This window comes from Ictidomys tridecemlineatus, chromosome 4 (assembly GCF_052094955.1).
Source record: "Ictidomys tridecemlineatus isolate mIctTri1 chromosome 4, mIctTri1.hap1, whole genome shotgun sequence".
NCBI classification, from domain to species: Eukaryota; Metazoa; Chordata; class Mammalia; order Rodentia; family Sciuridae; genus Ictidomys; species Ictidomys tridecemlineatus.
Window position 1 is genome coordinate 1778552 of NC_135480.1, and position 21749 is coordinate 1800300.

The 21749-nt window shown below is 59.1% G+C and overlaps 1 protein-coding gene across 6 annotated transcripts; it reads right to left on the bottom strand.

The window, feature by feature from the left end:
- Positions 1 to 2443: 2443 nt before the first annotated feature.
- On the bottom strand, positions 2444 to 19734 carry Igf2 (insulin like growth factor 2). Of its 6 annotated transcripts, none has more exons than XM_078045349.1 (4): positions 19594 to 19734; positions 7563 to 7727; positions 6013 to 6168; positions 2444 to 5831 (listed from the first exon to the last, which is right to left on the bottom strand). In XM_078045349.1, exons 2-4 carry the CDS (start codon positions 7719 to 7721, stop codon positions 5595 to 5597), a joined length of 552 nt encoding a protein of 183 aa, XP_077901475.1. In that variant the 5' UTR covers positions 7722 to 7727; positions 19594 to 19734; the 3' UTR covers positions 2444 to 5594. The 6 variants fall into 6 exon arrangements, with proteins under 6 accessions (XP_077901475.1, XP_005340826.1, XP_077901476.1 ...); XM_005340769.5 differs by lacking the exon at positions 19594 to 19734 and adding an exon at positions 10287 to 10452 and having other exon boundaries at positions 6013 to 6161; positions 7565 to 7727; XM_078045350.1 differs by lacking the exon at positions 19594 to 19734 and adding an exon at positions 10287 to 10421.
- Between the last annotated feature and the right edge of the window lie 2015 nt (positions 19735 to 21749).

Consider the following 21749-nt stretch of genomic DNA (forward strand, 5'->3'; position numbering starts at 1 on the left):
GGGTGGATAGGTGGATGTGTAGATGGGTGAGTGGGTGGGTGAGTGAATGGATAGATAGGCAGGTGGGGGATGGGTGGGTGGGTGGATAGGTGGATGTGTAGATGGGTGAGTGGGTGGGTGAGTGAATGGATAGATAGGCAGGTGGGGGGTGGGTGGGTGGATAGGTGGATGTGTAGATGGATGAGTGGGTGGGTGAGTGAATGGATAGATAGGCAGGTGGGGGTGGGTGGGTGGATAGGTGGATGTGTAGATGGGTGAGTGGGTGGGTGAGTGAATGGATAGATAGGCAGGTGGGGGATGGGTGGGTGGGTGGATAGGTGGATGTGTAGATGGGTGAGTGGGTGGGTGAGTGAATGGATAGATAGGCAGGTGGGGGTGGGTGGGTGGGTGGATAGGTGGATGTGTAGATGGGTGAGTGGGTGGGTGAGTGAATGGATAGATAGGCAGGTGAGGGATGGGTGGGTGGATAGGTGGATGTGTAGATGGATGAGTGGGTGGGTGAGTGAATGGATAGATAGGCAGGTGGGGGATGGGTGGGTGGGTGGATAGGTGGATGTGTAGATGGGTGAGTGGGTGGGTGAGTGAATGGATAGATAGGCAGGTGGGGGGTGGGTGGGTGGGTGGATAGGTGGATGTGTAGATGGGTGAGTGGGTGGGTGAGTGAATGGATAGATAGGCAGGTGGGGGATGGGTGGGTGGGTGGATAGGTGGATGTGTAGATGGGTGAGTGGGTGGGTGAGTGAATGGATAGATAGGCAGGTGGGGGATGGGTGGGTGGGTGGATAGGTGGATGTGTAGATGGGTGAGTGGGTGGGTGAGTGAATGGATAGATAGGCAGGTGGGGGATGGGTGGGTGGGTGGATAGGTGGATGTGTAGATGGGTGAGTGGGTGGGTGAGTGAATGGATAGATAGGCAGGTGGGGGATGGGTGGGTGGGTGGATAGGTGGATGTGTAGATGGGTGAGTGGGTGGGTGAGTGAATGGATAGATAGGCAGGTGGGGGGTGGGTGGGTGGGTGGATAGGTGGATGTGTAGATGGGTGAGTGGGTGGGTGAGTGAATGGATAGATAGGCAGGTGGGGGTGGGTGGGTGCAGATTCTGGATAAACCAAGAACTTGCAGAGAAGAGGCAGGGAGGGCCCTAGGCAGTCCTAGACACCTTTGGAGGGGCTGGCCAAGCCCAGCAGGTGAGGGCAGGGTGGGCCTAGAGGACCCTGCTGAGAGCCGGGACTGACCCAGGGAACTGGGCAAAGGGGTGGGTCATCCCGAGGATTTGGGGGAGGCCAGGGGACGTCAGGGGTGGGGGACGGAGTGAGGAAGCTGCTAGGGGAGCCCCGGGGATGGGGCAGGGGCAGCTAGAGAGGGCACGGGGTGCAGCAAATGCCAGTGTGAGTTGACCCAGGGCCGCAGGTCCAGGAGAAGCAGGCCTGGGGAAAAATGACCCCCGTTCCACTCAGGCCTAGGGAGCTCAGGGGCCGAGGACGATGGTCTGGCCAGGACTACAGTGGGCCTCGGGAGATTCCGGGGTGGGGCTAGTGGGGAAGATCTGCAAGGGGCTTCAGGGCAGCTCAGGGCTGGGCCTCCACCCCACCACCCAGGAGGGTCTCAGAGGCAACTATGGGAGCTGGGTTAACACCACCTCGGCCCACGGAGCAGGGTCCCACGCCAGCTTCTCCTCTGCCTGGTTGGGGCTGCCTCAAGAGGGGCCTGCTGCCTTCTAGATCCAACCCCCAGTCCTCCTCACCCTCAAGGCTGACCCTGACCCCTCGAGGCAGCCCCCTCTGACCACTGCTCACCCCAAGGGGGTCTGAGAGGAGTTCCTGGGCAGTGTGCCTGCCACTGCGAACCCTCGCAGCTGGGTGCCAGCTCAGCACCCAGTCAGTAAGAAAAGCAGACGAGTGGAGTCCCCAGGGCCAGGGTGGGAGGCCACACCAACCAGACACTGAGAACCGGGAGGCTCCTTCTCACTGTGGAAGCCCCTCTCCAGGCTGCCCAGCCCCTCTCCCACCACGGGGGCTAGAGGCCATCCAGCCTTCAAGTATCTGGTGCCAGCTACAACCTCCTCCTGAGCTTGGGGACTGCCCCCTTCTGTCTGGGGGGTGGGGTCCAGGAGAGGAATAGGCAGGGAAGCCTTCCAGGTGATGAGCCCCGTCCCCAACCCTGGGGTTCGCATGATGACCCTTGACTCTTCCCTTGGAAAAGGCCACAGCCCTCTCCCACTTCACAGTACCTCTGCTTTGAGCAGTGGGTGCCTGACACTGTCCCAGCCCCCAGCTTCAGGGGGAGTCCCACCCTGTCCTTATGTGATTGGGGGGGACCAAGAGGTCCACACCTCTGAGGCCTTCCCTCCCCTCCAAACCCCCTGCCCTGTTCCTCCCCAATCATCCCCGCCCTCCCCTTCCCTTCCCTCCCCTCCCCAGTAAAAGAGGGAAGAACTCAGAAAATAATTTTAAATGCTTTATTGGGATTGCGAGCGATAACAAGTTAGAGACAAAACCCAAGCACTGGATTTTGCCAGAAATATTAGCATGTTAAAGGGGTCAAGTTGAGGCAAACACAGGGCCGCTGCATGATGGACCAACACAGGCGGCAAGGTGACACAGGTGTTCGTCGCGTGGGGGGTCTTCAGGTGATGGCAAAGGGAGGGACCCAAGAGGGGGTCCTGCTGAAGACAGTTTGGGGGGGGGATGTGGGGGAAGAGACAAGATGGAGGACCACACTAGGGCACGGGAGGCCAGATGGGTGCCCGGGTCAGGATGGCCAGCGACCCAGGGAGAGCCATACGTTTGGGGACACAGAGGGCAGAGTGCAAGTACCCCAGGAGCACCCAGCCCAGCGAGGCAAAACGTAACACTGTTTGTGGGTGGGTGTCCCACCGAATGGGCAGGGAATTTAGGGTGCCTCGCAGTGTTTTGGATCTCAGGCCAATCCGACTCTTCAATCAAAACAACTTTGCGCTTTGGTTTCTCTCCAATGTTCCGAATGGCCCATTCTCCAGGCACTTGCTGAGGGACCCTCTGTGCTGAGGTCGGGCTGGCACGGACCGCCCCCAGGGTCATGCCAGTCCTGTCGCTAGGGCCCAGAAGCCTCAGGCCCCTAGATTGCTAGTCGGACTGCTGTGCAGGGGGACTGCACTGGAGGCAGGAGTGGGGGTGAGGTAGGCCTCCAGCCGCCCGAGGTCCCTGCCAGAGTCCTAGGCGCTGTGGGTGGCTGCCACAGCCCTGCCAGACCCGCGGGCCTCAGGGCCCGAGCGACCCCACTGATGGTCAGCTCTCCTGCTCTGCGGGCTCAGAGCCTCCTGACCTCCCCTGCTCCCTGGCCTCACCCCACCCTGACCAAAGGAGATTCCACAGAGCTCTGGACCTCCTGTGGACAAGGTGGGGTGCTGAGGAGCGGGCATGGTGTCACAGAGGGAGGGGAGTGTTCCCCAAGTGTGCGGAGGGCGGCCACCTGCTCCCGCCTGATGGAGCCCTTCTGCTTACACATCTGCAGCCCCTTCCCCCCCAGCCGGCCACAGGCCGGCCGGGGGCCCCATCTCTGTGGCCTCCGAGCACCCTCCTGACACCTGAGGAGACACTGCCCCAGCCCTCCTCCGCCCCTCAGAACCTCCGGGGACCAGCCACAGTCCCCGGATGCCAGGCCGGGAAGCGGCCTTCTCAATTCCCCTCTGGCTTCTCCATGGGGCACAGTGGCCGGAACCCCATGAAGGCTCCACTCCCAACTCAACCCAAGCAAAAGGGACAGATTAAAAAAAAAAAATCAAATCAAGGGTGATAAATGGCGGGGAGCAGGAGGTGTGGGAGCCGGTGGTAGGGCTCCATACTTTGTCACTGCTCCCCTGTTACAGGGAAAGGGAGTAATTTAATTGATGAGCGCATGAAAAGCTAAGGAGGGATCAAAAAAAAAAAGGAAAATATGCCCCAAGAAACAAAAGGGGGGAAAAGATCAATTGACGTAAAATTTGGGATCTAATTTCTCTTGGTAATTCTGCAAGTTCAACTGCTTTTCCTCCTGACATCCAGCCAAAACCTCCCGGGACCACTTCTTACCCCAGAGCTCCCCCCACCCAGCCCCCACTGCCCCCCACCCACCCCTCCAACCGCCAGACTTCCCACACTCCCCACATCAGGGCCAGTCTCCTGGGCATGCCGGGGGTCCCCCCAGGTCTCTCCAGATGCACGCCCAGGCCTGGCTACTCTGGGAACATGACTGCTGACTTCCACATCTCCATCTGGCCAGATTCGTCCCTCACTCCGGCCAGGCTGACACACAAGGACAGGGCATGGACGTTGGTGGGGTCTGGGGACCATGATGGCTCACACTGCAGCGGGGCCGTGGGGACAGGCACCTCCCTCATGGGGAAAGATGGAACCGTTTGCCTGGGCCTGGGCCGCACCATCTCCCACCCTACTGTGCGGCCCAGGCAGATGTAATGCCCCACATCACTGGCCCCGAAAGCGTGGGCAGGAAGGGAGCTCAGACCATGAAAACAGTTCAGAGGATTTGGGATGGACCTAGGCCTGATCTGTGCAAGGGGCGCTGGTGAGCGATTCTCACCGCTTCATCTAGTTTTGTGGGGGTGTGAGGGTGCGTGTGTGTGAGTGTGAGTGAGTGTGTGTGTGAGTGTGAGGGTGTGTGTGAGGGTGTGTGTGAGTGTGAGTGAGGGTGTGTGTGAGTGTGTGTGAGTGTGAGTGAGGGTGTGTGTGAGGGTATGTGTGTGAGTGAGGGTGTGTGTGAGTGTGAGGGTGTGTGTGAGTGTGTATGCAATGTGTTGAGGGTAGTGTTCAGTGTGTGTGGCTGGGGGCTGCTGTGTGCCTTCTGAGGCAGGGGATGAGATGTGAGATTTTGGGGGAGGGGGTTGTGCCAATTAAAATTTATGTGTGAGGTTTCGGTTTTCATGCTCCCTTCCCGGGCTGTGGTCTCACTGGGTCCCTCGCCCAGTTCCCTGGTGACCCATGATGGTAAGTCGAGTGAAGGACGAGCCTGGGAGTCGCTGTGGGAGATGGTGCAGCAGGGCCCCTTCCTTTCTCTGGATGGTTTAGGGACCCAAGTCCAAGCCAATCTGACTCAAGGTCCAAAGGGGAAGAGAAGGAAGGGGGGGGGGGCGTGCCAAATTCCTTTATTTTGCCAATTGTTTCTAAGCCAATTAATTTTTTAGTTTTTTTTTTAGCCAATTGATTTTTTTTTAGTAGTTTTTAGTAGTTTTTTAAAAAAAGGGAATTAGTGTTTTTGATGTTTTTGAACAAGTCAATTGAATTTTAAGTGGGGCTATATAGTGTATGTGAGATAACAATTTAGGGGTTTAAATTTTCAACTTTTAGTTGTGGATGTATAATTTGGGGGAAGGGTCTCCGTGGAAGATGTTTAAAGCCAATTGGTTTTGTTTTTTGAAGGTGGTGTCATTCCCTCAGCCCGGTGGAGGGGGGCTGAGGAGTCGCCTGATGTGGGGAGGCGGGGCATGGGGGCTGGGTGGGAGAAACCCTAGGGCAGAAATGGAACAGAGAGATCTGAATGGTGGGACGTGATGGAAATGTCCCTGGTCAAGAGGAGGTCACAGAGCTGATGGTACACACTGCAGAATTACAACAATTTGGCTCACTTCTGATTGCTGGACATCTCCGAAGAGGCACCCCCGTGGGCCGGATCTTTGGAGGACATGGCGATCAGGGGACGGTGACGCTTGGCCTCTCTGAACGCTTCCAGCTCCTTGGCTAGCATGCGACCCCGGCGGGCACGCAGGAGGGCAGGCAGGCCTCTGCGCAGGCGTTGGGCGGACTGTCTCCAGGTGTCATATTGGAAAAACTTGCCCACGGGGTATCTGGGGAAGTTGCCCTGAGGAGGAAGGGGCTGGTGGTGGGTGTCAGCTCCAAACTTGGCTCCCCCTGACCTATCCATGCCCCTGCCCCACCCCTGTCCCTTGCACCCCTGTCCCTTGGCTAAAAAGTCCCAGCTGCTAAAACAAATACCTAACGTCCTGTCCCTGTCTCTGGGTAAGCAGAGGTGCCAGGCTCACCGGAAGCACGGTCGTAGAGGTAGACACGTCCCTCTCGGACTTGGCGGGGGTGGCACAGTAGGTCTCCAGGAGGGCCAGGTCACAGCTGCGAAAGCAGCACTCCTCGACGATGCCACGGCTGCGGCGGTTCACACGGCTTGCGGGCCTGCCTGGAAGACCCACAGGACAAAGAGTGGAGGTTAACACCCATCAGGACCCCCCCCCCAGAGAAGGCCGCAGAAAGAGGCAGCCACCCCTGTCCTCAGGCTAGGCCCGGACATTCCATCACCCTGCGGGGAGGGGGGAGAAAAGCGAGAGTGGGCAGGAAGAAGAGCCCAGAAAGGAGAGAGAAAAGAGGCTGCTGCGGGACCAGCCCCTGGCCTCTGGTGCCTCCTGCCTCCTGTCTGAATCAGGCACAGCCCACGTGCAGGTGGTTTGAAAACGGGTGGGGTGTGAGCCCAGCGAGGGGCGCGGCCCCATAGGGTGCACATGAGTGTGGCCCCAGGTCTCGGGGCTCTGGCCAGGCTTGGCCTCAGAGCCTGGAGTCCCCCAAGCGCTGAGACCAGGAGGATCGGGCAGGAGAGAACAAGACGGGAGGGGAGGAGTGAGGAGCCGCATAACCGCTCTCTTCTCATCTCCCGTCTTCCCCCTCTCCCCCACGGCACTCAGGTACTCAGGTCCGAGGCTCGCTGGGAGTACGGGGTCGCTGGGGACTTCACCTTGGAGCGCCAAAGGGCAGGCGTCATCTGTGGGGGTAGGGACAGGGAGCCCCATCTCGGGGACCCACGAGGGGCTCGGCCCAGCTCTCTGCTTAGGAAAGCCCAGTGCAGGGAAGCAACTCCCAGAGCAAGGACCAAGGCCCCCCGCAGTGCCACATCCTGCCCCCCCAAGGAGGCAGGCGAGAGGGAGCGCAAGAGAGGGGCCAGGCAGCAGGGGCTTCAAGGGTATCCAGCAGCAGCAGCAGCAGCAGTGCCTTTCAGAGAGAAGCTTTGAAATGCAGGTACATTCTGTGAGCCCGTTTCACAAGTAGGTAAGTAGAGGCTGCAGAGGAAGAGACCACCTGGCCAGTGCCAGGGGTAGACAGGCAGTCCATGCTGGCAAGAGGAGTCACATTCCTGAGGCCCCTCCCCTCCAGCCCCACCCAAGTGTCCCCCAGTTCCCCAGGCTGGAAAATGAAGAGAGAGAAGCATGAGTGAGCAGTGGTCAAGCACCCCACAGTGCGGCCCTAGAGCCCCGTGTTTTCCCTACTCCCAAGCTGAGTACAAACAGCCCTGCCCCCAGCCACGTTTGCTTAATTCTTATTGATTTGAGATCTGTCAGATTTGACATCTGATCATCCACAAGCACATGGGCCCCGTTAAAATGGTGCAGGGAAAAAGGCAAGTGCCCCCATTCCCCGCCTGAGCCTGGACCCCCAGCCACCTCCCACTGTGGCTCAGTACCTGCTAGAGGGGCCAGAGTCAGGGCGGGGCCCCTCCACCTCAGGCCAGGGGGGCGGGGGCTCTATCCCAATGTCTGATTAAGTGCCTGCTGTGGACACCCCCCACCCGCCCCACCCCTTCGAGCTACTTACTGAAGTAAAAGCCGCGGTCCCCACAGACAAACTGGAGGGTATCCACCAGCTCCCCGCCACACAGGGTCTCACTGGGGCGGTAAGCAGCAATGCAGCACGAGGCGAAGGCCAAGAAGGTGAGAAGCACCAGCATCGACTTCCCCATTGGGATCCCCATTGGTATCTGCGGGAGAAACCACAGTGAGCGCCGGCCACACCCGGGGTCCAGGCCTCTCCCCCCCAGAGGTGCCCCCCCCTCCTTAAGCTGAAAGTCATTGAAATCCAAAAGCCCAGCTTTCTTGATGCCATTATTTTAATTTCAAAAGCAACACACATGCTTGAAGGGTTAGGCCGCCTGGAAAAGGGAGAGACTCTGGGAGCCACGCAAGCGCTCCACGGCTTTGAGTTGCAGGAAATGGCAGCAATTTTGTGTGGGGACCACCAGACCGTGGTCAGAATTGCAGGAGCTGAGCCACACCCACAGCCACAGGGGCTGTGCTGGACACTGGCCTCCCTCCTGGGACATCGTGGGGGTGGGGCCAACCCAAGGTCACGTCACCACTGCTCCCTTCCAAGGCCTGCCAAGATGGCAGATGGCTCCACCCCACTGTGGAGCATGTGCCTCCAAGAGGACTGACTGGTCCCTGTCTTCCCCACCCCCCAGCAGGACAGGGGGATCCAGGCGGACCATCCCTCCCTAGCCGCAGGCATGTCCTGCTGGGCTAGCCCCTCCTGCCCTCTCCCTTCCAGGCTGCACTAGCAAAGCTCAGGTCAAGGACCCAATGGTTAGAGCCACCATGCCGCCCACACTCAGAGAGCACTGCTCTCAGATCACACAGCCCAAATGCAGCCCGTCACGGGTGCCCCCAAACTCAGGAGAAAGCCAAAAATCCCCTTTCCAGGTCTCTACTCACACCACCCAGTGCCAGGGACCCGAGTCCCTCCAGAACCATCAGAGCATCTCCCGACTGGAATACAAACTCCACGGAGGGAGCTGGAGGGAGCGGGTCAGGCCACTTGGGAGGCCAGACACCAGGACCCTCCAGGCCCAACCTGGAAGGGGCGGCTCATGGCAGGACACACCCCCTCCAAGCCCAAGGCTTTGAGGGCAAGGGTTACTGGTGGGAGGCTGGGAAAACACGCCAGCTGCCCTTGCCCCTGCGGAAGGTGGAGCCCTCCAGGCCGGCAGCCCCAGCCTTCTCTCCGCAGGCCCAGGGGTTTCTTGATGCAATAAATCATATGCAGGACGGAGCGGGAAATAAGAAACCATCTCTTTAAGCTCCCTGAGGAGCACTAGCCAGTTCTGCAGGAGGATCTAAAAGTCACCTTGCCCACCTCTCCACAGGACCCCAGCCAGCCTCCCTCTACCGCCCCTTCTAAATTCTAGCAGCAAACAGTGGCTGGCCACCCGGCTGCAGTGAGTGGAGGGGCAGCTCCATCCTGCTGCCCGTGAAGACCCCTCCGCACACCCGACCACTCTAGATCCAGGTCCAGCCCAGGGTATCAGCAGAAAGCCAGGGACTGGCCAAGAGGCATGTGGAGGTGCTAGACAGGTGAGGGCCGGGGGGGGGGGGGGAAAAAGCCCAAAAGTTGTTGGAGGAGAGAAGCAGAGGGGAAGGAAGGAAGAGAAAGGAGCAGGTGAGGAGGCAGGGAAACAGGTGGGAGCGCAGGGCAGAGGTTGGGGAGAGGAGAGCCTGTGAGAGCAGCAGGCCCGCTGCAGGGCCCAGGCCTGAGGCTGGGCAGTACCCTGGGCCGCCAAGCAGGCCGAGCAGGATGGCAGCAGGGCCTCTTCCACAGGCCTGTTACCTGCTTCTGGACAGGGCTCGCCGAAGCTGGAGGAGGAAGAGGAGGAGGCTGGAAGTCTCTCTCAGGAGAAGCTAATGTCCAGTTTGCAAGCTGGTCAGTGCCTCGGCTTTTATGTCTAAGTCGGCTCCGCCCAGCCCCGGCTCCACCCTATCCCACCCCCTCCCTGCTGACCACTCCCCCCGCCCCCTTTGCACCCGCCCCCTCCCTCCTTCCAGCCAGTCCCATTTCTCCTGCACCCCCCCCAACGCCAGCCCTGGTCCATCCCTCCTCAGAGTACCACGAGGGGGGCTCAGTTTGCACCCCCAGACCATTTCTGCACAGGGCAATGGGGGCGGGGGGGCTCCTTTCCACCTCCTTGTATGGAAACTTCCATGCTGCCCAAGGGTAGGACAAGTTACCCCTCTTTGAGCAGTACACCCCTGTCCTTCTGAGATTCAAACCGGCCCCTCTCCCCAGATTCTCCACTGGAAATGTTGGGGGCAGAGATAGGGGGTGTCGGGAGAATCTTTTGCAAATGTGGCGCCTGGCATGGCTGTTTTGCCAACTCGGCGCCCCTCCTGGCCCCACCCACCCAGTTTTCCTCTCAGTCTTGCTGGCACCAAGTCAACACGCCAGGGTGGGCTTCTGGGACGTTGCCCCCCTCCTCATTACCCAGCACCCTGAAGCAACAGGGTCCCGCACGGCACAAATAGCACATTTTCAGCAACCCCCTGGACCCACAGGCCAACCAGGAAGTCGCCTGAGCAGACGGCTCACACCTCCCCGGCGCAGCCCGATGCCCCTTCCCCCTCCCCCACTCAGCAGAGCGACGGAGAGCGAACGGGACCCCCGCCCCACCTCTGTCCCTGGCGGGCCATTCCCCGCCGAACCCCGCGGGAGGAAGGGCCAGGCGTCCCGCGCGCCCGCGCCTGCCCTCCCAGCCGCGGCCCGCGCTTACCTGGAAGCCGCGAAGCTGCCGCCCACCTCCCTGCTGCTTTAGCGCAAGCCGAACAGCGGGCGAAGGCCCTCCTGCCGGACACTCCTCTGCCAGCGCCGCTCTGGCCGAGTCGCTGGGGCCGAATGTGCGACGGGGCAGAACGGGGGGATGGCTTTTTTTGGGGGGGGGACTCTTCTGCTTCTTTAGGGAGGACGGGCTGTCTTCGGGCTGGGGCGGGCCAGATGTTGTACTTTCGGGGGGGAAAGGGTATCGGGAAATGAGGTCAGCTGTTGTACCAAGGATAGAGAGGGGCAGAGATAGTCAGAGAGACAGAGTGAACGTGAAAGGGGGGGGACCAGAGAGAGGGCGAGAGGGAGAGAGGACAGCGAGAGGCGGGCAGGCTCGCAGCGGGAGAGAACAGCACGGAGAGAAACAGAAAGCGTATAATTAATCCACTTTGGTAGGCGAAGGCAGAGGGCGGGCTTGAGGGGGGAGGGAGTTGGAGGCAAGGATCTGGGGGGGGGGCGGGAGGGAGCCCGGGAAAGGTGGCGGTGGGAGAGCGGGGCCGCGCCAGGCGCGGAGAGAGAGCGGGGCGGAGAAGCCAAGGGAAGAGCGCAACGTCGAGGGCCGGGGACGGTGCTGAATGGGGCGGAGAGGAGGCGTCACCCAGGCCGCGGGCGCCCAGCTCGGTATGGGCCGACGGAGCCCTCGGCCGTCGCAAGCCCGGGCCTCTGGGGGGGGGCAGGCGGTGGCGGCGCCGGGGGCCGCTCGGGACGCAGCGGGGAAGGGGGAGCGGCCGGGCTGCGCGCCGGGGGAGGGCTGGGGGGGAGCGCGGGGGATGACAACGCCGGCGGCCTGCAAGCCGGACTGCCTGCGGGGGGGACCGCCTCCTCCGGCGAAGCGGGGACGGGGTGTTGAGGTAGATGGAGGAGGAGGCGGCGGGGAATCCGCAGGCCCGACGGAGCGCGGCCCCGCCGACGGCGCCCGGTACGGGAGTTAGCAGCGAGGCGACGGACGACGTCGACGCGGGGCCGCCAGCCCGGATGGAGGCGCTGGCGGGCCGAGCGCGGGCGGGCGTGGGCCAGGAGGCGGGGGCGGCCGGAAGGGGGGGGCCGGGGGCCGGCCTGGCCTCACGCAGCTCCGCCGGAGAGCAGGCGAACTGCGGGCGCCAACGCCGGCTCTTATAGCCGCGCCACCCCGCGGCTCGGCGCCCGCTCGGGCCCCGCTGGCCAAGCGCCCGCGCCAATGGGCGCCCGCAGGGCCCTTGCCCCGCCCCGGGACCGCCCCCGCAACTCGAGCCACCGGAGGGAACGCGGGCTGGGGGCCCCGGGCCCGGGGGGCGACGGTTGGGGGGGTCGTGGGGTGCGCGGACGCGAAGCCGGGGTGGGGGGCTGGGAGCCGCAAAAGTTGAACGAAATATCGAATCCCCGTTCGACAGAATTTGGGGCCTCATCCCTGGTTTCCGGGGTGCTAGGGCACCCTGCATTCGTGCGGAGCGGGCGCGGGACGAGCATCCCCGACCCTAGGTAGTGGGGGGTCCCGGTGCCTTGTCAGGGTTCTACGTGGCGGGGCGTCCCGTCAGAGTCCCGGCGCAGGTGACCCAGCTCTGGGTTTGGGGTCCCAGCTGGGAGATGCCAGGAGAGGGGAGAAACCCCAGGCTCGGGTGGGGCGCACAGTCGCCACCTGCCCAAGCAGGCAGAGCGGGCTCTGAAGCACCTCGAGTCGCAGCCGGATCCGGAGCGCCCCCCGGTGCCGCGGTGCCGCGCGGGAGCCCGGAGCAGCCAAGGCGGCTGCAAGGTGCGGGACACGGCGCAGGCCAGTTGGGCCCGGCCAAATCTGGGCCAGGCGTGGAACTTGTCTGCGGAGGCTGCGCCCGTCAGGAGAGAAAAAAGCAGGGCGGGAAAAGTAGCTCAAATCCTACCTGCATGACCGAGCTCACCGGGGTGCGTCTAAGCAGCTCGCCTTTGGGACCCACCCAAAATATCCGGATAATGGTTCCCCCGTCCTCAGTGCGTTGGACTTGCGTAGACTCGGGTTCGGCCCCAGGGGCCACCACGATAATTTGGGGGTCTGGGGAAACCATCTCCTGGAGAGTTTGGACGATGTAAGAAGGCATTGTGATTTTTGCCAAGTCAAAACCATTCACAAGCCCCTGCACTCCGCCCGCCCCCCGCAGCCCGCGCTGCCCGCGCCTCGCCGAGAGGAAGGGGCCGCGGGCGGCGGAAACCCGCGCGCCAGCTAGCCCCCTTGCTCCGCCATCAATCACTGCGCCCGCGCTCCGCGCGCGCCTCCCCAAGTCCTTGGCCCCGCGGCCTGGAGGCGCCGCGCCGCCCGGATGGGGAGCGCCTCTCCTCCGCATCCCACCGACCCAGCGCCCTGCCCACACCGGTTCGGGGGATCCACGCCGCTTTCCAACAGTTGAGATCTTTCAACAAAAGTGGCGCCAGTTTCGGGGCGCTCAGCCCGAGGGATTGCGGCCGCTGAGCGGGAAGCACGCAGCGGGTTCCCGCGCCTCTCATCAGCCTGGGGCTGCCGCCATAGACAAGCACCAGGAGGGGCAGCGGGTGCGGGTAGGAGAATGGCTGGGGCCGCAGAGTGACGGGACCAGCACAGAGGGGAGCTCACCGCGAAGCTGGAGGCTGTGTCCGCGGGTGCACGAGGAGCCGAGGCAGCAGGCGGGCGAGCGCTCTGTGGCAAGCAGTGGACTCTGCTGAAGGTGAGCAAGACCCCGGGGGCAGTCCCCAATGTCCAGGGGCAACGCCCAGTCCGTTGGAAGACCCGGGGACAATGCCCAAATTTGGGGGAAACTGGGGGCAATGCCCAGTCGTTTTCCTGGACGCGGGAGAAGCACTGCCCACGTCCTGGAGGTCGCACGGCCGTCCTAAGTGTGTTTGCGGCACACACAGAGAAATTTCCAAAACCCGAGTTGCTCTGGGGATTCCGTAGGAGCCGAGAAGAGGCCAGAAACCAGTGCCCACTGCTTGAAGGATTGAGGAAGCCTAGGGCGACTGGCGGGGCCGGGAACAATGCCCAAATTTCGGGGATCGGAAATCAGAGCTCTGTCTTATTTGCAGCCCAGAGAATGAGTGTCCTGAAGCAGAGGAACCCAGAGGAGACTCATTAGTGGGGGGAACCATGATTAATGGCTAGATTTGAGACTCAAAAAAAAAAAAAAAAAAAGCATCCAAGTTTGGGGAGTGAAGGAAATTCCTCCATGCAATGGGGGTCGTAGTGATCCGAATCTGAAATGGGGGAACTCAGCATTTTAGCAACTAGAGGACCCACGAAATCCCAGATCAATAGAAGGGGGCGAGGTTTTTTGGTTGAATCGAATAACTTTCTCTACATGAAATTTGGGGGAATCTAAGAGGCACATTGCCTAAGATTTTAGGGATGAAAAACATGCATTTTGGGGATCTGGGCAAATTCTTAATGGGTCAGAGGAAAAAGCTGGAATTAATGTCCACGTTTTAAGAATGCAGGTCAGTGGCCTGGATACTCACAGCACTATAACCTTCCTAATTACTGCGGCTTTGTGGAAAATCCTCAAAGTTCTTTAACCACTTGGGAAACATTTTCTAAATTTTGGGGAACCCGAGTTGTAAGCAGTATATTTGAGAAATGCAGAGAATTAATGTCATTTTATATTTTAATTTGGCAAAATAGACTTTACTTAGTTAATTTTTGTTGAACAAGGTGGGGGAAGGCTAAATGTTTTCCTGGACCATGTTTGCATTTGGGGAGCCCCAGTAAAATAGTCCAAATGTGGGGATCCATGGAAATTACCCAATGGAAACTATCTAAATTCTGATAATTTGGTTACCTGATATCTAAATTTCAGATAACCAAGTTAGTAGTTAGAAAACTTATACAACACAGACCTCTAAATTCTAGGATTTGTGGGACCAGGGATATTTTCTGGTGTGCTTTGGGGGCCCATGGAACATTGCTTAAACTTATGGGGACTCAGGGCATGGGGCATAAAGTTCATTAAAATTTAATAAAATCTCAGTTGTTCTGTGAAGGTAAAAAAAAAAATCTCAATTTGTTTTAAGTACTTCAATTTGGAGATCTTGGAAAATAATTTTTTCAATCCAATAATTCATGGAAGTTGCTCAGGATCCTTGGACGACTTGGGGGTCAATATCTGATTTGAGGAACAGGGATTAAGAAATTCTAAATTATAGAGCCTGGAGAATTGATGTCCAAAACTTGTGATCTGTAGGCAGTGTGCAGTGCGTTTGCTGAAAATATTGCTTAAATATGGATACTTTTCAGCGGGGGGCGGGGGGAGATCTATACCTTCCTGTAACTCAAGGATAATACTGAGTGTGTTTGGGGGCTGGAGGGCATCACCTAATATTTGAGGGAGCTCAGAATGTGCAAAGATGAGGAAAAGGGTCCAGTGTCACCCTGGGATTTGGGATTGGTATTGGAGTTTTAGAAAACCCGATTCTTGTCAGTAAACTAGGAGGACCCAGGGAGTTTTTTTTAATATTTAAAATGTTGTGGATGCAGAGAGAAAGCTCAAAATATTTGGGGAAACGGGGACATTCAAGAACGCCTGGAAGAACAAGAAATAGGCTCTGCTCAAGGTTGATTTTATACACATTGTGACCACAATACGTGGGCCTCCACGTATTTGGGATTTGGGAGAGGGTAGAAGACCCTCTTTCACACTTGATCATATCTTAGGTAATCATTCAGCCTGTTTTTTGGTGCCTGGGTCACAGTGGCTACATTGCAAAGAATCTGATTAGTGGCCAGGAAGCTTGTATAGCCTTGGAAATGAAGGTCCCAAATCCTTGTGGCCCATGGTGGTGGTGGTGGTGTGTGGGAGGGTGCTGCTCAATGAGTCTGGGGGATTATTGGTGAAAGCGTTTTTTAATTTTATGGAGTTCGAGGGATTATTGGTGAAAGCGTTATTTAATTTTATGGAGATCAGGAAATCAGAATTAGATTATTCAGAAGGGGCTTTGGGTATGATGCCTAAACTTGGGAGAAGGCATAGGAAACAATGTTCAATCTTTGAGGGGTTTAGGAAAATTGCTCAGAGGGTTGAGTAGACCTGAGATTCCACGTGTAAAATTCAGGGGAAAAGGTTGGGGACAAAAGATTGTAGAATTTGGTGGATAGTGTTCCAGACAGTAGTGAATCAGAAACAGGGCTGAAATACAGGGAAGTCAGAACAGTCAATTTAGGAAACCCTAAAATTAATATTTCAAAATTTAGGGACACGGAAACATTCTACTTGTTTTGGGGGAATGCTGACCACATCCTGGAGGGCCAGGAGATTTTGTCAGCATTACCACAGGACCAAGGGGTTCCAGTTGAAATTTGGGGGATCCGGGTTGCTCTAGGATCTTGGGGCGGGTGTATGTAAAATTGTTAAGAACCTCAGAGAAAACAAATTTTGGGGCTTCAACCACGTAGTGTACCTCTGAGGAAGTCAGCAGGGTCTTTTTTTTTTTAATGTTTGGAAATTAAAGTTCAAAAAATTATTGTGAGCTGTGAAAACGCTGAATCTACAGGCCCCGGGGAGCAGTGTTTAAATTTGGAGGATCCCAGAAAAAGTAATGGTGGAGTTCGGGGAAAGCAGGGAAATTGTTCCGAGCATTGGGACCTTGGAGATCTGAGGCTGCATCTGAGAAGCCAAGCTGCGGCGCGGGAAGGAGCGCGGCCCGACCCACCGCGCCCAGGGACGCGCGCGCGGAGCAGTGGCGCCCTCCCGGGGGGACGCGAGCGCCGGCCGCACCGCGGCGGCTCGGAAACCCGGGCGCCGGTGGCGCGTGCAGGTAGCCCTGGGCGCCCGGGAACGCACGGCCGAGGGAATGAGCTTTTCGTTCTTTTCGCTTCTCGTCACGGAGAGGGCTTCCGTGGCGCCTGATCTGAGCCCGAGACTGTGTGAAACGGAGAACCTCGAGGGCTGCGGACGAGCGGCCGGGGCGCGGCTCCCCGCGTGCTCCCAGGGCTCCCGGCTCCCGGCTCGGCCGCCGCGGAGGAGGCCTGCAGGCTCCCCGCCACCACTGCGCCCCACGCGCTTCCGCGCTGCGAGCCTAGGCGAAGCCGCGGCCCGGCCGCCGCGGGGGCAGGCTCGTCCCTGGCTCAGCTTGGGGGCCCGGAGCACCCCAGGCGCTCACCCCCCTCCTGCCCCGGCGCTCCGCGCGCGCCGTTCGGCCTTCGCCAGCCCCCAAACAAGGGCGAAACCAGCTTTGTTTGGGCAAAACAAAGAGGAGAGAAAACGGGGAAGCAAAGGAGAAAATGGGGGGAAGAGCAGGGGGGGGGGCGCAGAACTGTACGGTGGCTGGGAGAGCTAGAGCTCTCCTTTCGTTTTCTCAAAGAGAATTTTCACAAGCCTCTCACCCCGGCTGGGAAGAGTCCAGCTCCTTACAGGCAAATATTGAACCCACACACAGGTACATGGTGCTGCTGGGAACAAGGCCACCCCCTCAGCACTGGGCCATGTTGGAAGTGAGGGGCAGAGACCCTAGCGGGGCTTGTTGGTGGGGGTGCCAGAGTGGGTGCACTGCTGGGGGCAGTAGGATGTAGGAATCCTGGGTGCCAGAACAGCAGGCATTTCTTCTCCCTACTGTCACCCTGCTGAAAGACCCGGAATAGAGAGGGGGGCATCCCAAATCCTGACACTCGGGGGAGGCAGGGGTTAATGACACCGGACTGGTGTGGGGACCCAGGCAGGGCCTAGGCATCTTCACATAAACTTGGCAAGACAGGGAGGCCCCCACCCCCAAGAAAGGCAGCCCATTTCCACGCAGAGCACGAGGCACGTGGGGAATGTTCCCCTTTCAGATTCCAGTCCACATCAATCACCCCTGTGTCCCATTCCAGGAACATCTGGCCTGTCTCCCCCCACCCACCACTGCCCCCCTTCCCCTTCCCACCAGCCTCCTGCTGTCTCCCGTCCCAGGCCTTCTGGCCTGTCACGGGTGTGCCTATAGACAGGAGGCAGCCTCCAGCCGAGCATGCCGGGTGCTGCATGCAGACTTGTAAATTTGGGGATGGGGAGCATTTTTTAAAAAGTCTCTTTGCACTCCCCAATCCCTGCAAGACCAGACTGGATTTCAAATCCTTGCTGAGGGTCTCTATTAAGGACCAACCCAGGGCTCCCTTTGGCTCCGCTAGGGGCTTTCCACCATTCCTCAGGCCTGCTTCCCAAGTTGGGAATAGGCAAGGCTTTGGGGTGAAACTCCATTTCAGAGGTGGGCTTTCTTCCTTTGGGGGGATGCTTGAGGGACAGTCACATCAGTGGTGCATTTGGAGACCCACCCTCTGCTTTCTGCCCTGGCAGAAGTGCCTGTCGGAGGAGCCACCCACCGCACTCAAACGCGCAGCTCGGACTCTTCAGAGGTAGGAAGGAAGCTGAGGTCACCTTGGGATGCCCACTGCAGAGCCACCAGGGCCCTGGGGCCATGCCAGGCCAGAGGGGGGCACGCATGTTCTCCCTCCCCCTCGGGACTGCTCCGAGAGCCTCCGCCTAGCCTTATTTAGTCAGAAGTGTGGTTGAAGGGACAGGCGGGAGGCCGGGTCACCCTGAAGCTCAAAAAGATCGTCAGCCCTGCCCCCAGCTAGGACAGCGACTGGGTTCTCCCCTACAGCCCTCTCTTTGCCCCTACTTCCGGCTACCCAAGGTAGGAAGGGTCCTAGCAGCAGCCTGAGAATATCCTGGTGCCAGAAGAGTGTGGCCAGCAGTAACTTCAGCCCCCAGAGGCGACCCCCACCTGCGGCTGCTAAGGCACCAAAGCAGGGCTGGTCTCCTGGCTCACAGATTCATTCGACTCAGCCCACCAAGCCTGAGCCCGGCTGGTGTCCTCTGCCTGCGGCTCCACTGGCTCGGTGCTGCCAGGCCCCGCGCTCCTGCTGTGTGGGCCTTTCTCACTCCCCGGTTTCTTCCCGGCTCAAGCTCCGAGGTGCCTGCTCCCCTTCGCCCTGGGACCAAGCCCAGCTTTTTACCAACCCAGCTCGGATCTCAAGGGTCCCCTGAGCACCCTCCCTCGTCCCCGCAGGGCGCAGGCACAGGGGGCACAGGCGCAGACCTTCTGCTCTGAGAGGACACAGCCGGTGTCATCCCCGCCAGCCTGGGAAGCCAAGGACCCAGGTGTCACCCCCGCCAGCCTGGCCCAGGGACCCAGGCCCACCGGAACCGTCAACACCTGGGACCAGCCACCCAGCAGCTGATCTACAAGACAAAAGCTGAAGCCCCAGTAGGGTAGGTCTGGGTCTGTGTGGGGTGGCCAGGGCTGGGGCTGCCGGGGAGGGAGCAGTGCTCTGGGGAAGGACCTGCTACACCACTTCGTGACTCTTTCATGTAGTGTCTGAGCTAAAAAGATACCTTTAAAAGAACATTCTTGGCTTCTCTCTGAGATGGGCAAAGCGGCCTGGAAGGGGTCACTGGCTGGGTCCCTCCCTGCAGGCTCTGGAAGGAGGCCTGTGTCCCTTGCCAGTCACGCACAAGGACACAGACCCTTGTGCCCCCCACCTCCAATGGTGCCCAGGACCCAGGCCTCCCCCCCCCCCAGTACCTGAACAATGAAGTGGTGGCCACCACCCAGCTTGCTCCGGCAGAGTCAGAGGCGGCTCTGGCCCCAGGCTGCTTCTAGCCACCCGCCCCCCAGCCCCCACTCACTCACTCACAGGAAGCCCTGCTGGCCTCCAGAACACAATGGAATCGTGACACTGCCACTTGTAAGGCCCCTCACGGTGCTCAGAATGCCTCTGGTCATTGTCTCATTTGCTGTTCACCCTGCAGCCAGGAGGCTGGAAGCAGACTTTGTCCAGTGGGTACAGAGAGGTCAAGCCACTGCTGGTGGCCCCACAGCCTGGCAGCTCCAAGAGGCAGAACACCAGCCTCACACCCCCCAGCTTCCCTTGGCTCTCTCAGTGTCTCCCAGCTGGAGATTTTTTTCTTTTTCCCCTTCGGTTTTCTTCCCCCCTTCTCAGATCTGGGCTCACTTGGAACCCTGCCTGCCCCTGTGCGGCCTGCCTTCTCCCTCTGACTCCTGCCCACTTTTGCCACTCTCCTCTCAGGAGTCTCCAAGGACCTCCGTGCTGCAGAGCCTGCTGCAGAGACTGCGGGGAACCTGCTTTGCCCACACCTGAGCTCCCAAGGCAGAGAGGCACCTGGAGCCTACCACCACCTGACTTCCAGACACCAGCAGTGTGACTTTGAATGGACCTTCCAACCTTGACTGACTGTGAAATGGGGGGATTCACATCTGTGCCTGGGGGGTGCAGCTCTTCAAGGGGACCCCTGATGTAAGGAGAGCTGTACCAGTGGACGCCTCTGCCCCACCCAAGATGCCAGCACACTTACCTCTTAGGGGCTGGTGCTGGCAGCCGGCTGGCTTCAGTTCTGGGAGCGAGGAGATCTCCTGGACCGGAGGCCACAGCAGCTCACCTCTGGACTGGGCTCTCTGGCTGCCCTGACCTGCTGGGGCTCAGGCTGAGGGGTAGGCTGAGCAGGGGGCACAGCCGGAGGAGATGCCGGTTCCTGGGGCTGGGAACTGGGATCCTGGGGCTGGGGACTGGGATCCGCCTCCTCCTTCACGAGCTCAGTGGTGATTATTCGGCCCCTAGAGAAAAGCAAAATGATATTTTTGAGATGATTTTTCCCCCCAATTGCTAGGTAGTGAACCCAGTTATGCTGTACCTCTGAGCTATACCCCAGCCCTTTTTCTATTTATATTTGCAAATCTTTCTCTAGCCAGAGCATGGGGCCCCTTCTTCTGCCCTGGCTGCTGTAGGGTGGGGGGGTTGCTGAGGGTCACCTTGTGAGGGTTTGATCATTGTCTCTCCCTCCTGTCCCTTTGGCTGTCTATCTCCCCCTTTTCAAAGCACAAGGGAGGGAGAAGGTGGCAAGAGGAAACTTTGCCAAGTCTGTCAACTGTGATGGAAAAGCAGGAGACCCCCCTGCTGGGTGGGCAGCCCAGTTCCTGGCTGTGGGTAGGCTTCTGCCTGGGCACTGGCTGGGAGTTGCACACAGAGGATCTGCCTTGAGAGGCCACAACACAGAACATGAAGGTCTCCCCTCCACTTCCCACACAACCACTTGAATGGAAGTGAAGACCCCCACCCCATGAGGGGGCAAAAATGGAAGGACAAAGGCTCTGCATTTGAAGGGCCACTAGGGGAGGGGGAAGGGGACTTCTGGGAAGGTGGGGGGCATGGTGGGGGAGGTCTGGGCTTCTCTGGGGAAATGGACCCCCTCCCCATAAACACCACACTGGGTGGGTTGAGTCTCCTGGGATCCAGCACACAGGGGCAAGACTTCACACACGAACATGCCCCACACTGACTCTGTGGACAGGGGAGGCTGAGGGTGGCCGGGGAGCTGGACATGCCACCAGGATAAAAGCAGCTTTCCTTTTAAAAACCCTTTTTGGGGAGACAGAGGGCATTGTCCTTTCAGGGTCCTTCTCACTCCAAGTTCTCGGTGGTGGTTCAGAGGTGTAGGGAGCAAGCAGAGGGAAGCTTAATTTTAAAGTGGTATGAAAAAGAGAAACAGCTTCCGAATCTCAGGACCTGGCCCCTCCACACAGTGTCCTGGTGGTCTTTGGGACTACATGCGGGGTGGGAGGATTCAGCAAGAGGAAACTCATGCAGAAAAACCCTGCCTTCTACACTGGGAGAAACAGCTGTGCATTCCTGCTGGGAAGAGCGGCACTGCCTTCCTCCCCTGCCCCTCCTGCTTGGCCTGGGAGATTAGTAGGAAAACTGATTTTCCTGCAAAAGGCTCTGTGCCTTTGTGCAGCCTTCTAAGAGTCCCCGCTCCAACTGTTTTTCCCGTCCTCTCCAAAGTGGAGGCTACTCTTAGGAAGCTTGCTCTGCTGGGCCCTCTAGTAAAAGAAGGTCTTCCCTGTTTTTTAGAGACTAGGCTCCTGGCTGTCTGAAGCCCCCAGCCCACCCATGCCTGCACATTACAAATGCAGCTTCCCCCACACAGAGGGCACAGCACAGGGGAGGGAAGGCCAGTTACCTGTACTCTAGTCGCTGCGTAGTCCCCGCAGCTCCCGGACGGTGGATAAAGAGGACCGGGGAATCACTGGTGCCCAAGACTCTCTGCCGAAACTGCCCGGACGATGATCCGCTGGCTGGGCCAATATTAGCAGTCGCCGCCAAAGCAGGGGGTGCTCTGGTTGTGGTGCCCAGACCCTCCAGCCGGGTCGACGTAGAGGAGGAGGTGGAAGGGGACGAGGCTGAGGCTGGAGAAACGGTGAAGCGCTTTTTTAGAGAGTGCATGATAAAGGGGCCCCTAGAAGTGGGGTAGCCTCTCCACTGTTGAGCACAGCACCTGCTCAACTGAAAATGGCTTTGCCCTCACCTCCTCGTCCCCTCCACGCCTTTCTCCAAGCCCCTCCAAATTTGGGAATCCTTGCGCCAGCTCAGTAGTATTGGGGCAGCTGACTATGGCACTTGTCCACACTAGGGCATGGGTGCATTGGGGGGTGGGACTTTGGCCCATCCCTGACC